Genomic DNA, 18,619 nt, shown 5'->3' with positions numbered 1-18,619 from the left:
TCCGAAGGTCTAAAAGCAATTTTTCAATTTTTTTTAAAGATTTTTAGGATGAGTTTGAGAAATGACATGACCCGAGCAGCACAACACATTTTGCTATTCCGGGGAGAATCTACTATCAACAGCTCTACCCCTTGACAAGCAAAGAGAAGGCCGTAGTGGTATTACCCCTAACTGACAAATAGAATGCTTGCAAAATTGAGCACGATCAGTTTGTATTGATTGAGCATACTCATAAGTACCCTCAATTAGGCGAGTGCGCTCATTGTCAGTTAGGCAATACTACACTATGAAAGCATGCTCTTTGTCAGTAAGGGTACTTAACGACACTCATTGTGACATTTGATCCATAAGGAATTCTCGAAATCTTCAATAAAATTATCACAGAACTAATTTGAATGTTGATCCAGAATAGCTGCGACAAATGATATTTTGAAGAAAAGACATGAGAGAAAAACAAATGTATGAGCAAGCTGGTATGAAAATGCACTGGATTATATGCAAATTATCAAAATTATGAAATCAGTTCACGGCAAATTGAACAATAGTTGTTATAATTCAATTTATCCTTTGTATCATGTTGATGGCATATACACACATGATACATAATTGTATGTTTCTCTCTTTTCTTACGCTTAAGCTCATGAAATAATAATATAAAGATAAACTTGTCACAATTTTTTTATGTTCATGTCAAGTGCGGCTTTTCTATTTGCATCTTTTTTTGTGATTATCAAGATTTGTGGAAATTACGTGACACAAATTCTTACCTACATTTTTATTATGTTTTATGTGCTAAAGTAAATTAAGTCAAATGTTGTACTGTTACTCTTATTTGGATTACTTTAGAACCTTATAACTAAATCATCATGAATTATTTTCGCGGTCACAAGTATTTTTTTAGATGATTTTTGTTCCTTAAACTTGCATGTAGTTTCCATTAAATATTTCCTTTTTGGGATCATATACACTGTTTGACTTTACATAAGATGATACATAAAATTGAACTAACAATTGAAAATTTTGCGGAAGTTTATTGGAACTGAGATAACATAACGTTTTGTTGTTGGAAACTTATGGGAAAATACACGAAAAAGAGAAAATAAATTTATAAAAATAAATCGTGACCTTACGATCTCTCTTTTATGGTCCGTTTTGAGTTTTTTTGTATTTTATATTTTCTTGCGATTCCAGTTTTTTTGTGTCGATACGCTCTTTCTTCGGTTTCATCCTCAATATTATAAGCCAATATTGCACGTAATCTTTCTTTATTCAATTTAAAAAGAATTTCATTTGAAGATTCTCTGATTTTTTTATGTTCTTTTCTTACTTTATATAGAATTTTTTTGTATAGAAAATAAATCCATTGAATATTGTTGCTTCATAATAAAAAAAAATTAAGAGTCGAGCGACTTTGTTATGATTTCTTCACGAAAAATGTAAAATAATCACATAAAACAAGTAAAAAATTGATCACATATTTAATTGTAGCAGATGTCATAATTCACTAACCTTCGCATGTAAATTGTCCATAATGTTTTCCTGAACTTTTATCTCCGCACACAACACATTCAATATTTTGATTTTTAACATCACTAACTTGAGTTCCATTTGAACTTCCAATTGATGATGAACCTGAAGTTATAGTATTATTGTTGTTTGTGGTACTACTATTGTTGTTATTATTTGAAGAAGCTAACGATCCGTTTACATTACTATGTGTCTGTGACTGCATACCGTTAGGTGTTGAATTTTGTTGCATTGGAAGCATTTCACATTTTGAAGGAGTCGATTGCGATAAAAGTAGTTCACATTTTGGTTGAGATTGACTTAAAAGCGATTGAGATGGTGCAAGAGTTGTAAGATCATCATTTGTGGATACAGATCCTATATGATTTGATAAGCCCGAGTCTCGCCATCCCGAATGATGTGGTGGTGGAACAAGTCCCATGCTACGTGAAAAACCGAGCTCAAGAGGACTTAAATCTGATCCTTGACTACGTGGATTGAAAAATCCTGATGCTGTCGACGGCGAAGGACATAAAACTCCTCCGCCGTATACACTAAGTGCATTGTGACTTATTATGTTGCCGGTTTTGGCCCCACAATCCGCTGGGGGCCCAACACTCTCGAGGAAAATTTTGAATTAATTAGATGAAAAATTAAAAGAAAAAATTCCGCCGATTATTTTTGTCACTTATTTTCAACTTATTTCTATTAATCTTGCTTCACTCAGAAAAATTCTCAATTATTCTTAAATTCACAAAATATTATTTTTTTAAATATTTATGTTAAAAACACTTATTAACTATTGCACAAAAAATATTATTTTAATAATATTATATTTCTTAGGTATTTTTGCCTTAAATAATTTAAATTATATTTAATTCCACTAAATTGTATTTTTTTTTATAAATTTCTTAAATTTTATATTTTTTCAAAAATATTTTTTTTTTCTCGAAAAAATTATTTAAGTTTCTTTATAAAGTCCGATAAAAAATGTAGTATTGTAAGTAAGAGTTTTAATTTAATTTTTTTTTTGCTCGGGCAAAAGCGATAGAGTACAGTATCAAAGGCCTTTCAGTGCCTGACTGCCAGAATAAGTCAGTGCAGAGGTACACGACCCGACCCGACTTGACGACCTGTTTACCCCACTACCAATTTATTTCCTTTTCTTCATTCTACACTATCGTATACAAAAAGATACACATACATTGACATTACCCCAACCTCGCTTACTTAATCTTACTGTGAAAATATACCAACCGAAAGAATTTTATTTTAATACAGAAATTTCATTCAATATGCCACGCCTGTCTAGCTTCATGATTGGCTGAAAACTGCGTTGCTCTATGTCAATGTATATGTTTTCGAGTGTTTAGATGTTAGATCATTCGGCAGGGCACACAAAAATCGAATAATTTGCCACTCGATTATAGCTTTTAGAATGTGGAGCTATTGCTTTGGGGGTTAAAATGGTGATATGTGCAAATCATTAAAATTTTCATTCAGAAAAATTATGAGCTCGTAAGGAATGTAAGCTTGATGTTCTTTTTTAGTGTTACATTACCTTTCAAAAAATGTTGGTCAGTTCTCTTTAAAAGGAATTATTGGGGCTCATATCGTTTATCATTTGATAGATGAAAGTTCTTTCCATAATTTTCTTTACCAATAATTTGTCACACGGGTCAATTTAACTTTAAAAGTTTGCTTTAAATTTTATTAAATATAGTAAAAAAAGTGAAACAGAATGGAAAACGGAATTAACTATTTATCAAGATTTGGAATAAATATTTTTCTATAATCATTTCTCACATACATATAGCATATAGAAAATAATTTAATGCTATTTTTTCTTTATTCATTATTATATTGATGTCAAATGTTATCGCCCGTTTTTTTTTCTAGACGATGTAAATAATTTTGAGTGAAAATAAAAGAGTTTTTGAATAAATAAAATACTGTGTCTTTTAGCATTTTCTATGATGAAAATCTTTGTGTATGATGTTCACTTTTTTTGACTGGAAGCATGAATATTTTTAATGTTTCAATCTTTACTATTGATTAAATTTGGTGTCATCTCTTTAACCGATTAGAGGTGTGCACGTTTTTTAATGCAAACATACTGAAATTTTATTGAATTTTTCTCAAATTTTGATTTTTTCAAAGATATTAGCTTCTTTCTAAACATTCAATAAAAGTACATGCTGTGAAAAAAGACATTTCAATTAATTTTTTATCAGTAAAATCAAAATTTACTGTGCTTTTTTAAAATACCTAATATTTATTTCTAAGTTGAAAATTTCAAAATAAATTTGATTGAAAAAATTGAAGAAAAACTGAAGAATTCGAGTGGACAAAAATAAATTATACCTAGCTAATAATAAAGGCAAGCTAATTTCCAGTTAATGACTAGCTTTAACGTATTCTTGCCCATTCGGGAAAGTTAAAATTTTGGTTAAAATTGGCAATCAGGCTTAATAAAAATTTAGAAAAGTGCGATCATGAAAAAAAAAATATTTTCAAAAATCCATTTAAAAATATTTTTAGTAATCTTTTAAAATTTAATTGATACAGAATTGGTTTTTTAAAAGTTTAAAAACTGCCTTTTAAATTTTTTTTCAAGATAAATTTTTTTCAAAGTTTTAAAATTTTTATATGTAAGAAGCCCACATTTTGGTCAATCTGATACCAGGCCGGCGTTAATCTGGCATTGTGTTGGTTTAAAATCGGATCCGGATATCAATTTTGAATGACGCCGCTTTATGAACGGATTTATGTTCGATTTGTGCTATTCGGAGTATTTTTCAAAAATTTGCAACACGGAGCTATCTTATGAGTATGCTCACAAAAATTAAACATTCTCAAATAAATTGATTAATCTCATGAGCATGGTCATTGCCTGTTGGAAAAAATAATTAAATTGTGTAAATATTGAGATTAAAATGAGTCAGTTCAAGTAGCCGACGTAAATGATTATTTTCTGTATTTCCCCATATAAATACGCTTAAATGACATCAAACATTCAGCTAACGATTTTCATTCTAACTTATTTGATAGGCGAATAATATTTTATTCAAGATTTAACATAATAAAGATGTTTAAATATATTAATATAAATATTGAAAGTGATACTTGTGATTTACAGACTAAACGTTCGACCTCTTAACCTCCTGCAGCTTCCAAAGATCATCGTCACAATTTACAAGCAAAAAAATATTTAAATTTAACAAAAAAAGATCATTAAAAAGACCAAAGTCATCCCCTTCGAAACAGCATTAAGGTCAACAGATACACGTTATATATCGTAGACTATTTCTCACATCAATTTTTTTTTCGTACAACTATTTTCCTTAAAGTAAGGAATGAAATTTAAATATAGTAAGAGAACATTAATCTTCCTTAAAAGACGAAGAAACAAAATCATAGTAAAGGCGTTACATATACCATCAAACATGTAGGAACAGATGCTGCTCACAAAACTGGACATCGTTCATAAAAACTGACCCCAACCAAAATATCACCCTTCGTTTTTACCTTGCGCAAAGGACGTTTGAGCTTCTTGTTAAGTTTTCTTTTCACTTTTTGCTTTTCTTTATAAATTTTATAAATCTTTACTTTAAACATAGTCCGATATAGGAGATTTGCGTGAGAAAATTATTTAAATTTAAAAATTCTTCTATGTCTCTCTATCTCTCTCTCTTTTGCTTCGGTCGAAACCCATAAATCCGATTTTAATGAAGCGATTATAATTTCTACAATGAAATATAGATTTTTGTTCAAAAATAAATTTCGTTATAGTCGAATGGACTGATTTAAAATTGTTACGAATATTAAATGCATTTTATTAAGGAAGACTTCCTTACAGAATCCGTTTTAAGATCACAAATTCTATTAAAATTTTTTGAGTAGGCATAAAACTCAAAATTAAAATTTATCAATGGTTAAAGAATTTTCACGCCATAAATAAAAGGATTACATCACTTTAGATGAGCAGAACAGCGTCATAATCCATCTATTCAGTTATGAATGTAAAAATGATACTTTGTAAAAAATGAACACTTGTAAAATAATTGACAATTGACGTGAAGAAAATCCATATTTACAACATTCAGCTACTTATTTTCAAATACATTATAGTTACTAAGCGACTACTTAATACATTATCTGATTTGAGTTTAAATGCGTAGAATGAATCAGACGAGTACTATAAATAAAAAAGCAAATTACTTTATTTTGTGTGGGTTTGAAAATCCAAAAATACAATCAAGGTTTTGCCTGATATTCCATGAATAGAAAATAATCTGTTCTAATCTGCTTCAATTGAGCATGCAAAACATATTGCACATTTCAATGATTAGAATTTATTCACGGTAAAGAACTCAATTCTCTTTAAAATTGATAGCATCTAGCTCAAGTACTTATTGTGAGTCTTGTCAGTTAAAGGATAAACTGAATTTTCATTAGAATCAAATGACTTAATATTTTTATTAGGGACCGTAACGCAACGTCGGCGTACCAACGGTAAGACGGAAAGTTGCTCTTACCGTCACCGTGACGGTTGATTTCGATGATTTTAATAATATTTGATTATTGACAAAAATCAGACCCACAATACGGAAAATGATTCTCAAAAAGTACAAATCGGTGAATTGATCATAAATCCAACTCCAGGCCGCCGTAACTCTGACTTGATGTCGAATTCAATTTAAATTTGACCAAAGTCATGCCGTCCGGTTTGTGAACCGTCCTGATTTATTCAGCATGCGTATCATTTGAATGACCCGAATATCCTCTAGCCATATTTAAGTACACTTAAAGTGATTCAAAGACATTTAAAATGTTCATCTTTCGGTCCATTTAAAAACCGGTTTAAAATAAGAATGAAATGAAGGAGTACAGAAGCAGCTAACTAGGTCTTGAAATTTTCAGGTTCACCACAGTCAATTATGATGAGGTTAAACATACAGCTGCTATCAAAAGTTATGATACTAAATAGGAAAAATAAAAGGTGAACTTGAAATCACAGTCTGGGACATTCATTGAAAAAGATGAAATCAATCTTATTTATGTTTTGGTACAGAGTAGCTCCCTATCGCAACAACATTGTCCATAAAAATAGAGACACTAGTTTAAATTTAAGAATGTATCATATGAATTGTTGTTAAACAATAGGAACATTCGAATATAATGCGTGTTTCATTGCGGTAAGATCCATGTGAGGGTAAACATATTTTCTTGCCTTTTCCTATTGTTTAGAATCTTAGGAGACAAAACAAAAGCAGCTATGATTTATCTTACAAAAAGTATCTTTTTTCATTGAAATTTTATACTTTAAAATATTTTGCTATGCCTAAAATTCTTTCCATAGTCTGATTACAACCCTCTAATCATTTTTGGTCAATAAATTATTGTTAAGGAATTTCGGATAGCATATTTTTGATATCAAATCGAAGTGTGTGTTGCTGATATTATTATTCAATTTTCAGCAATCAAATCTAAATTCAAATCATGTAGTGGAAATATTTCTCACATTTTACGTATGCATATTGTCAACTTCTTCAAATAAAATTCCCATTTTTCAATTCGTAATACACTAAAGTGTCGCAACATTTGAAATTCATACTGTGCTGTGTGTAAAAAAATTGAATTTCAAATTTTTTCTTCATAAAAATAAAATAAAAAAAACCCTTAAAGTTGTTGTAAAGGATTTTGAATCCAAAATGTGCAAGAAACTTGATTTCTCCACACATAGTTTATATATTCCCATATAGATGAGCTGTTTAATGACATCGAAAAAAATGTCCGATAATAACCTTTAACATTTTTAAGGGATTGGAAGTAAAAAAACAACAAAAAAATAGAATAAATTTCACATTTAAAACGTTTTGTATAAGTTTCAAGTATAAGTAGTATGTCCGATCTTCGACCCATTTAAAAGTCTAATAAGGAAAGGAAATAAGGAAATCCTGAATAACGTGTTCTCTAAAATAAATTTCCGTTAAAGTTTCCAAAACACGTTGTAAAAAAAAAGTTATCGATTCCTTTCGATTCAATAAAGGAAAGAGAATCCATCGATATAAAATATTTTGATTGACATTTTCAATTTCTTCAAATGACAATGCGCAGGCAATCTTTTTTTTGTTGCTATTCGCTTGTGTGAAATGTCAAAAAAAATCTTGAAAATATGAAATCAAAATTGATTGCTATTAGGGAGCTCTCAGTCAGGATCAATGATAAGCTTCATGAGTAATTTAATAATTTTATATATTCATGAATGCAATATAACTTAATTAAAGATCATTTAATTATCATGACTGCAGTTTATCTTGTTTATTCAAATGTGAATATAACTTTTGCATTCGCTTAGTTCCTGACAACTACATTTCAACAGTCAATAATGCTTGCATATATACAGTCCGCATTGTTTTATACTCTTAGCAAATATGAGAATCTGAATATGAATTGGAACTGCATGTGGTAGTAGCGATATTTAACTGATTACTTTAATCTCTCTAAAATCTAGCTCAATCAACATGGAATTGATTTCAATTATCATAATGACCAAATGTGAGCTACCATAAGAATTTTTATTTTCATCTGCAAGTTAAATATAATCCCACCCGAATATTTTTAATTATGTAATTTCTGGTTTCACTCACAACAAACAAGGGGAAACATTTTACGATATAATAAGTGTCGGTAGTTCTCACACTATGATTCCGAAATTTCTGTGAGTTTCCTGCAAAGAAAGCAGTATGAAAATGACCATCTGTTGATATTTTATGTACATCTTAGCCATGTCAGATAATTCCTTATTTTTATTTGCGCAAAGTAATTTGAAAATTTTTCAATTAATCTTGTACGAAATTAAATGTGTCTAAAGAATTTCCATTGATTTTGATAAATTAAAAATTTCATGTTTGTTCAATCCATGAATGAATGAAAAATTTCAATAAAATTCTATTCAGTATTTATCTTATCATGTTTACATTTCTACATCAATACATAAATTTGAAAATCCATCATTACATGTTACATGATAATTCTTTGAAAAATGAACTGAAAAGGACGGAGATAAGAAGTGATGATCCAAAAGTTTCAAATTTCACAAGACTTTTTATACTATGTGACGGAATGTGACCATGAGAATGAGATAATTTGATTTTTGACATCTTCTTTTAAACCTTGAAAATTAATTTTACAAATTCGAGACTTATGAATGTAATTTGTTATGACAAGTTAAGGTCTCTGATAAAAATTTGTTAGATAACTATTCATTGGACCCAATTTTTGAACAAATGTATTCTTGTGTATTCTTAATTAGGAGAGTTGTAATAGACACGTTATATTTGGTGTTAATTGTTTATTTTCTCGATATGTGCATCGAAAAAGGAGGATAGAAAAAGGAGGATAGTTAAGTCGCGTCGTTCTGGCTTTAAGTCGGATTTGACAAAATCCTTCCTGTTTTAAATTCAAATTAGCCTAAAGACACTATTATTCAATTTTTTTCACGCCATGTGCTTTTTTGGTTACTTGTTTCATATTTCAAGTAATAACGTCACACAGTTTTCGCTTTGTTATCTGTCATTATAACAATGTCTTACAAACTTTAAGCCGCAACGCACCATATGCAGCGTGGGGTTTTGATGGAGACTAACCACCAAGTTGTGCCGTGGCTCAAATAAGTTTGGACAGCACTGTTCTAAAGTATAACTTACATTCTTCAGCAATGTTTGTTCTTTAAAATCAAGCTATTCCGTGTAGGCAATGATATGGCATAATTAGTTAATGACTACAAAGTTAATGTTCAATTGTTGATTCAATTGATTATAAAAGCTACACTTCCATTCATCTATATAAATCCACTCAAAAAAAGGAGTGTGAACCATGTAAAGTTTAATTAACCAATTAAGAGTTTTCTTTCCGATCTCAAGTGTTCATAACGCGTGCTAACTTTTAGGGAACAATCAGAAGGTGATAAAGGGTGATGCTGTAGAAAAGACTGAAAGTATTAACCTCAATTTTCGATCATCAAAGTTGAGGCACGGGTTGAACATTTAACATTTTACTCAGCATCTTTAAATTGATTTTTTTTGTTGTTCACATACTTACCCCATCCATAACCGTTAGAAAATATTGTCGTTGAAAAACGGAAATTTGTCTTATTTCAAGCAGAAAGTAATTTAAAAGGAGATTTTTTGTCAATTTTATTTTTAGAAAATAAAGGAGATTTGTGTCGCTTGCTTAATAAATAATCCATTTTCAAAGGACCTTGATCTAATTTAATTTCTATTTTTTATGTATTTTATTTTTTTATCCTTAAAAAAATGTGAAAACATGCAATTTAAAATTGGTAAGGGAACATCATCCCTTTTGATGATGATGCACCAATATCCGATATTTTTTAATTTAATTTTTGAAGCATAAAGGTCGGCTGAAAGGTCAATGATTTTTTATTATGAAAGTCTTATAAAAAATAACATAATAATAAATCTACTAAGGGCGTGAAATGTGAAAATCTTTAACAAGATTTTGCTCTTTCTACTTCTACCCTCAGCATCAATGCATTTTAATGCACTTTTTTTACATCCCTAATATTTTTTCTTATAAACATAAAAAAGTAAGTAAAAAATTTGTCTATTGAAATTTGACAACAAGATATTTAAAATACGCTGATTCAATGAATATGTTATTAGGTTGAATATAAATGATTGCATTCTTATTCTCTTATTTTTTGTGCTTTCTTTGAAGATTACTGAAGTGAAGTAAATTGATTTTTTTTAAATAAAAAAAATTTGCAGATCTGTTTCAATTTTACTCGCCATAAATCATTAATTTTGGTACGTTTAGTGTATAAAAAAAGAACAATGACGAAATTATCCCTGATATAAATAAAATATTTTGATGTCGTCCGGAAAATTGCAATAGCGCATTTTTAATTTGGCGCGTATAAAATATTCGACATGGACCACCACGGCTGCACTGGCAAAATATTTTTGTAAAATTTTAACTGATTTTGGAAGTTTTTTTAAATTTTTGGGATTAATTTAGGGTTTCATACTGATTGAGCTGTTTGAAAGAAAAAATCCATCTACTGTTTTTAAGTTTCTTTGTAAAATAATAGAAAATTCTATCAGCAACCCCTCTATTCCTTTTTATCCGTAATAAAATTGAATTTATCATAATTTTCAGAAATGTGACCTGAGTGGACAAATAACCGTTAGAACTAGTCATTAACTAGACATTAACTGGACTTTAACTATTTATTACGTATTTTTGTCTACTCGAGTGTAAGAAACACCAAGATAGACCCTATTGAGCAGAGATCTCCAGACTGTATGGTGCGGCCGTGTAACAAGCTTAAGTATGAAGCGAAAAAATTCAATTAAAGCGTCAAAAATTTAAGATCTTAAGTTAAAATTTGATTCCTTTGAACTAAAGGTTGGGTTTTGTAACGTGACGCAAAATATAGACGAGAATTTTCTACAGCCAATATATGCCGTGACTTAAAATAGTTAGAAAAACATTGATATAGAGCAGTGCTGTCCAAACACACCTAAGTGGTAAGCCACGACCAAAACCGCACAGCATGTGACTCATGATATTTCCATAAAAAAATTGACGGGACACTATTACTGGACAACACTAATGTAGAGCATAACAGAATTTTGACGAAATCGAAACTGCATTTTTTTCTCATTTATGTTGCTCGGGATGAAATCAGTCACTAATGTTATAACGGTTTTTAATAAATTTTCAATTATAACATGACAAATTTTTAAAAATTTGCAGTAACATCAAGCTATATAAAATTATAAGCATAAAAAATAATCACCATTGTCAATATAAAGGATATCCATAGAAATAAAAAAATACAAGATCATATAAATTTTCAAAAGTCATTAAGTTTATTGTAGACAATGTGCATATATACTTGAGAATATTCACTAGAGACAGACTGTACTTAACTGTCTATTTGACATTTAAAGGTAGTTTCATAGATGTTTATACAAAAGGTATCAAGAATTATTAGAACGTAAAATTTGAATGAAAATTTAATTTGTATAAGAAATGAGGAAGGAAAAAAAATCAGCACAGCACTCGAAAAAATAATATTTTGCACCCAAAAATGAAACATTCTCAAGGATTTTGTCTCTTGGAAAGAATAATTTCAGCAGAAGCTTTGATTTATTCCATAAACAGAAAATTTAATTTTGCATAAAAGAAAATTGGCCCCTTTTACTTTTGTTCATGTCCCTTTAGCGATAAAATGAATCACATCCCTCATAATCAGTATGCATGCAAGCGGACTTCAACGAAAAAAATTATGAGAAAAAAAAATATCTAGAGTAGAAATTTAATTTTTGGGGTTGTAGCATTATTTCCGGATAAAATATTCAAAAATTTTATTATATTTTTATTTTACCATAATGTTTGACCCTACATATAGCATGTATCGTTCCTTAAAGAATTTTATATTTATAGATGTATGCAATTTTTTCTTTAAAATTCGATCAGATTCAAAATTTAATGATTATTCACAAAGGAATCATAGGAAATAAATTCCAATTAAAGAATATTGAAAGACATGATCTAATTTTCTGTTCTTACAATTCCTAATAGCTTCTATTGAGTCACTCTATGAATATTCATGGGAAAATAATTAAAATATTTTAAATTGAAGGCACTTTTGCTAATTTTTGATATCAATGCACAGTAATTACCATTTCTGTTTTTGTTAACAATTCTCCATTTATTCAGTTGTCTAAAATAGATGAATCATGATAAATTGAAAATTTTCAAATAAGCTACAGACAAAGCTAGAAATAATCATTGTCATGATATTCATTCGTATTCATGTGAGAATATAAAAAATTGAAATTGCGTGTTTTCAGCAATCAATTGCCGATAGAATATAATCAAAAATGCTGTACTTATGATTTTCATGTTTCCAAATAAATATAACAAAAAAAGATGGAAAATCTCACGAGGAAAATCAGGGAAAATTTTTGATCATAAATTCCGCACTACTGTGGTTTCGAACATAATTTACAAATTCCTTAATAAAAATGTGCACTTATATTCATCCCGACTGTTTTCACATCACCCCTGCTATTCAACCATATCTTACATTAAACATAACGACATATACTTCACATATGAATATGATGTAATTTTTAAAACGATTCTTTGATACAGAACATTATTACCTACGTGAAATATAATAGATATGATTTTTATTTTATATCTTTTTTTAAAATACATTAGTTCCACAAAAAAGTGACGAAAATGCTACAATTTTTTTGAGTTTCGCAATATTTTAAAGCTTTTCGCTGCATGTGAGGAACGAATTTTAGCACTTTGGACAGTTGAATGATTCTGATATGTCTACAACCTTTAAAGAGTCAAAATTGAAATAAGCAAACAGTTACTTTTTTATTTTGTTGTTTTGCCAGCTTCTTGTCTTTCCTTTTTCAAATGTAAAGTCTTAAAGATAGGAATGTCTATTCCAGCTTATTCGACCAAACAGTCTGAATGATTATCAACGTAGAATCAAGAATACAATATTTAATTAAATCTAGGTCTTCTACATATTGTCGTAATGTATTATAAAACTATCGAGTCAGTTCTATCAGTATTCCATTCGTTAAGTAACCCCGTGTCAGAAAGTCTTGGTACGTTCACTAATTTAGCATTGCCCAGAGCTCTACCCGAATAGCACAGCGTTGCCGTCACGTCGACGCTACGTCGAAAAAAGTGCGGCTCGCCGCACTGCGAATCGAAGGAAAATACCGTGACGGCGCCGTCACGGCGACACAAAACCGTGCATTTGACGTGGCGGCGCCGTGACGTCTTTCCATGAAATTATTACAGCATGAATTTATTAAATAACGACACTGAAAAAAAAGAACAATAAAAGCAAAAACAGCAGTAATTATTTTTACAAAGTTTTATTTAAATTTGTTCATTAAATTCATTATTCATTCAATTTATTCATTTCTCATAAAATCTAAATATTGATGATTTTCTCTAAGTACAATTATTGTAAACTCACCAACAACAAAGCTACGTAAGTGATGAATGACTGGCTGAACGAGTGAATGGAATGAAGACGATCTGGATGCTGAAATGTAAAAAAAATGGAATTAGAAAAATTTTCGTACTGGATGTTGATTTTTTTTTCTATTTTTTCGCACTGGATCTCACAGATCAAATTTTTTCACAAAAATGATTTTTTTTTATAATTTACTCACTTTTTCTATGGTTTTGCTGTCCTATCATGTAACTGCTTCGATATTTGTTGTTATTAGCTGTAAAATGTTTCAATTAATAAAATATTTCTGTTTTTTTATGTTCGTAAATTTTTTTTTGGGAATTTGCTGTCTTTTACAACAACCAAAAACTATTTTCAAACTATTTGATTACCTTTGCAGCCTCTCTTGTATTTTAATCGATGATTTGTGTTTCTCTTTGGTATTTTTTTAAAATTAAACTTTTTTGTATCTCAAGGTGTGTTTTTTTAAAATTTTGTTCAAAAATTAAATGTGCATTTTTTTTTTTCGGAAAAAACCAAAATTTTTCAAAATAAATATGACCGTTTTTTAGTTTAATGAACTTCGCAATACAAAATGCCGCCGAATTGACGTGAAATGAAATTGTACGTCGAACCGCAATTTTTTTTCATTTATAAACGTTGCGTCGACGCCAAGGTGAATTTTGCGTCGCCGCCGCGTCGACGTAATGTCGTGCCGCGAACACCGGTTGCACGACCAACTTGCGTCTTTTTTTGCCGCCTTGTGCTATTCGGGGCTAATTTGTTTTTTATCTAGTACAATAATTACCACATTAAATTTCAGCATAACATTTTATTTTATAACGCATTACTTCCAGGCACTTAACTACTGCAATATTGTTTCCAAATACGTCTCAACTCACCCGAACAGACAAGTAGCATGCTCAAAAAATTGAGTATTCTCAAATATATTGATCAAGTATACTCAATCTGTTAGGGTCATACAATATTTTCATTCCTTTCCTAAAAATGATAACCAAGTCAAAATCTACAGAATTTACCATCCAAAAGAATTCAAGTAAGTCTCAATAGCCACTTTACCTGATATTACACCAAATGCATTGCTAGGGATAATTTCTTGAAACAAAGAAAATATCCTATCCAAATGGACAAAAATACGTTAGAATTAGACATGAACTGGACATTAACCTTTTCTAACGTAATTTGTCCACTCGGACAAAGTTTTATTTGGTTCAAGAAACCAGAAATTATTCATCCTATATAAAGATGTCCTGATTTCCTTTAACTAATGTCCTAAATGTCTTAAGAAAGAAGATTCTTAATAGCTCACTAATGAAATAAATATGTGAAAATATTGTGCGAAATTGTTTTAATTAAAGTACCTAAGACTAACAGATCTATTGGAGGTATTATCTGTAAATAATTAATTTCCGTAATTCTAATTTTAATTTTATGAAGTAAAAAGTAAATAAGAAGAAAAATTTGTCAGGGATTAAAAATTCTAATACCTTTTGAAGGAATTAACGTAATATAGTAACTTAGTCATAAAGGGTTATATATTTAGTAACATATATCATGATCATATTTTTTATATTTTACCATATAATTTAATTAGACGATTAGCATTCAACACATGTGCTCATGATTAAAAATTGAAAGGATCTGAAACAAAAACAAACTATGAAAATGCATGAAGCTCATATGAGTTTGAGAAAGGTTCATGTGTAGGAGGTTTTTTTACATATTTTGATTTATAGCTTATAATTAACCATCCTTACATGGTTTGTGTGTGTCATATGAATTGATTTCAAAATCTTTCCCAAAATTCATGTTTCAATTACGAATGCTACAAATTTAATTTGAAAATTTAAGGGAAATCTTGTAGAAATGAGAATTATTGTTTAAAGTGATATATTTATCTGTATAGTCTGTGGTTTTTGCGGAATGTAATGTAAGGGTGGTGATTTAGTTTGTAAAAGTAAAACCACTGAATAAATGAATCATGTACCATAATTTTTTTTTTTTAATTTGTAAAGAAGCGATGAAGGGGATGATGAGGTTTTGTTATTTACCCTTTGATCATCATAATAATAACGCATCACAATAACTTCTATTTCCAATAGGGATGCTATTGTAACCATTGTTGTAAAATACTAAAACATTCCTTTTGAAATTTACATGCAAGTAAAATCTTTGAATTTTTTTAGCAAAAAATAAGCACTTGAGTGACAGATGATCTTTGATATATCAAAAAATGAATAAGATTGCAATATGAATTTGAAATTGATACACATGATGCATAGAAAACTCTAGGATTAATTACTATGATTTTATTCATGTCCGCTCATTGTCAACAATATTAAAAAAAATTTGATTGAAACGTTCCCGGGGGTTAAAAATATTTAAATTATCACAATATACTCGACATTTGATATGTATTTCCAGACTTTTGATTAAATTTTACTTCATTACGTCAAAGGGCTGAAAAACCAACAATACAGCATATTTTTTAAATGACTGTATTCCTTATCAATGTTAATCAAATGTTCCATTTTAAAGCAAATGATTTGGATTTAAATTACGATAAGCATCAAGTCCTCAATAATATCCAGTTAATTAGCTTCAAATGTGCACTCAAATCAAAAGATTGCATTTTCTAACTGTCATTAATTTGAATTTATTGTAAGCACTAACACTATGAAAGAAAATTGTCAAAATTTGATTTGCAAAATTGTCTAATTTCAGTTGAATTATATCAAAACTGAACTATTGTAAATGCTTGATTATTCAATAATCCAGCCTTTCAAAGCAAAAACTAATAATGTCTCAATTGATATTTGTGTAAAAATTTGAAGATCCAATTTTACAAATTTCTTTGTTTGGATTAGTATATCTACGAAATTTCTTATGATCAAGTGTAATTTTTATGAGTACATCTACATATCTTGAAAATCCCAATCAAGTATATGAATTCATAATAAAAATAATGAGAAAGTTAATTTTTAATGTCTACATCAAAATTTTTATTTTAATGAACCATAGATCACATCAGAGAACATGAAAAAATAGTCTAAAGACTTTTAATGGTTACTCTCATCACTTGATGTTAATTACGCAAATGGATGAATATTTTGTTAATGCACCTGTGTTCACTAGCTACAAAATTTTTGTTTCCTTGTATAAATGATACACAGTTATTATTGTTAATGATAAAATATTCATCCACTTTAGAATTTTTTTTTAAATCTCCTTTCCATATTATGGTTTCTTGTAACTTGATACCAGAATGAAACAAATACCGGAAAATGATTTTACAGTTTCTTTATTTTACAAGTTAAATTCCTTTTTACAAGGAAGCAAATGATTTAAAATAAAGATGCATTTGGTTCTCACGGAAGATATTTATGCAACATATGTTGTATTTTAAGTAAATGTTTATTGACCTCTTCAATATTTTCAAACAGAGTCTATATATTATATTGTATTATATTTTTATTTAAGGAAATAATGTGCTAGTACATCTAGTCTTCGTCACTTGATATGTATTTAAACAGTTTAACTCGTTTACGTGGTCCCGGAACGATATCATCCTCACTTTCTCGCTTGACGAGATCCGATTTTGATTCTTTCTTGACTTCTTCCTTCACAATAGGTTTATCGGCATTCACAGAATCACTTGTGTTTTCCATATTACAGCTAGCATTAACTTCTTCAAGGAATTGTGAATCAAATTCAGGTGATTGAATACCTCCCATATAATAATCATCATTGATAGAAATTTGACTTATTGAATTTTCAGTTAACCGACTTTGATCTGCATACTTAACACTAACAGCACTTATTCTACTTCTATCATCATCCGAATCACTTTCAGTATCTGATAATAATACTGAATTTTTTATTCCTTTCTTGGTGTCTTTGTGAGAGCTTGATTTGCGTTTTCTAATGAGATTCTTTGGATTTTCATTTTTGATAAGTTGACTGTATGAAATTGGTTGAGTTTCAGCGTTCAATGCTTGTGTATCACAGTCGAAAACTGACAGAGGAACAGTCTTTGGTTTAAGTTCATTTTGTTTTGCTGCATATCGTCTAGTATTCGGAGGATGAACATATTGAATAGGCTGCGTTTCAACGAGATATTCATTTCTTCCTCGTTCGACGGCTTCTTTAAGAATTTTTGCTGATTCTGGTTCAAGGAAACTTGTTCGCATCTGTGTATCCATTCCTATCTCTTCACTAATTGCTTGTGTTTCAGGTAATTCAATATCGTCATCAATAATAGTATCTTGAATTTGAAAGTCTTGTTCAATTTCCTGAGTTTCTGGGATGTAAAAGGAAGGTTTTTCAGTCTTGTCATGTTCACTACGAAAAACTATTTCATGTTCTCCAATAAATATTACATCTGAATCTCGCAGTTCATAAAAAGTCAATGGTTTCAAAAGCTTTGGACGAATATCTTGCTTAGTAAATAATTTTGTGTCGAATGAACAAAAGTCAATAATTTTGTAAATCTCATCATCCTTAATTATTGCACAATGCTTATTTTGAATTTCCTATCAGAAAAAAAACGTCAAATTAGTATTACGGTCAGAATATGATGATAAGTTAATTTAACTTACGCTTAGTACGATTAAATCAAATCTATCGGGCATACTACGAATTCTGTCAGAAAACATCATAATATCACAGTTCAACTCATGTTTCTTTCCTGTTTTTGGAAAGTAGAGTGATTTCTGAAAAATAAGGAAAAGATTGATTAGAATACATTTGTATTTAATGGAATAATAAGCTGTAATTTACCATTTTTATGTTTTCTTTTAAAAATATTAACTTAACGATCTAATGTTTATAAAAATTTGCGCTTTCGAGGGTAAAAACTACGCAATCTTTATTTTAAATTTTTTTCAACCGTTAACTTCCATCACATTCAAATAAATGATATTGGCTCTCTAACTGAATACAGGATGAAGTCTTATAAGATTCGAATGATATATTGGAATCGTTTTCAAATAAGCATTAGTCTTGGATGTTAACAGGACGAAAATACAAATTGAAACTTTTTTTTTGATATTTTTGGTACCTGAA

General features: G+C 29.4%; 2 protein-coding genes across 3 annotated transcripts in view; both read right to left on the bottom strand.

Moving 5' to 3' along the window:
* svp (COUP transcription factor 2) overlaps positions 1-2,683 on the bottom strand; it is a 30,862-nt gene extending 28,179 nt beyond the window's left edge. Inside the window, exon 1 of one of the 2 annotated variants that reach the window (XM_070637036.1) lies at positions 1,510-2,683. In XM_070637036.1, the coding sequence (XP_070493137.1) occupies positions 1,510-1,948 (439 nt within the window). In that variant the 5' untranslated portion in view covers positions 1,949-2,683. The remainder of the gene's footprint in view (positions 1-1,509) is intronic. The other variant, XM_070637037.1, reaches the window with a different exon arrangement.
* A 14,267-nt stretch (positions 2,684-16,950) lies between these two features.
* Positions 16,951-18,390, bottom strand: LOC139088261 (uncharacterized). Its single transcript, XM_070637396.1, has 3 exons — positions 18,335-18,390; positions 18,154-18,267; positions 16,951-18,087 (listed from the first exon to the last, which is right to left on the bottom strand). The coding sequence occupies exons 1-3, from the start codon at positions 18,335-18,337 to the stop codon at positions 17,056-17,058; spliced, it is 1,149 nt and encodes a 382-aa protein (XP_070493497.1). The 5' UTR covers positions 18,338-18,390; the 3' UTR covers positions 16,951-17,055.
* Positions 18,391-18,619: the final 229 nt, after the last annotated feature.

Source organism: Chironomus tepperi, unplaced genomic scaffold (genome assembly GCF_022539635.2).
Source record: "Chironomus tepperi strain 1889 unplaced genomic scaffold, CSIRO-AGI_Ctep_v1 contig_161, whole genome shotgun sequence".
NCBI lineage: Eukaryota > Metazoa > Arthropoda > Insecta > Diptera > Chironomidae > Chironomus > Chironomus tepperi.
Note: the sequence above shows the minus strand (reverse complement) of the source record. Positions and strands in the feature narration are given on the sequence as shown.

What these genes read in the sequence shown, in the direction of transcription:
- LOC139088261 (XM_070637396.1), bottom strand. An exon ending in TTGATTTAATCGTACTAAGC is followed by an intron (nt 18,088 to 18,153) that starts GTAAGTTAAATT and finishes TTTTTCTGATAG; the next exon opens with GAAATTCAAAATAAGCATTG.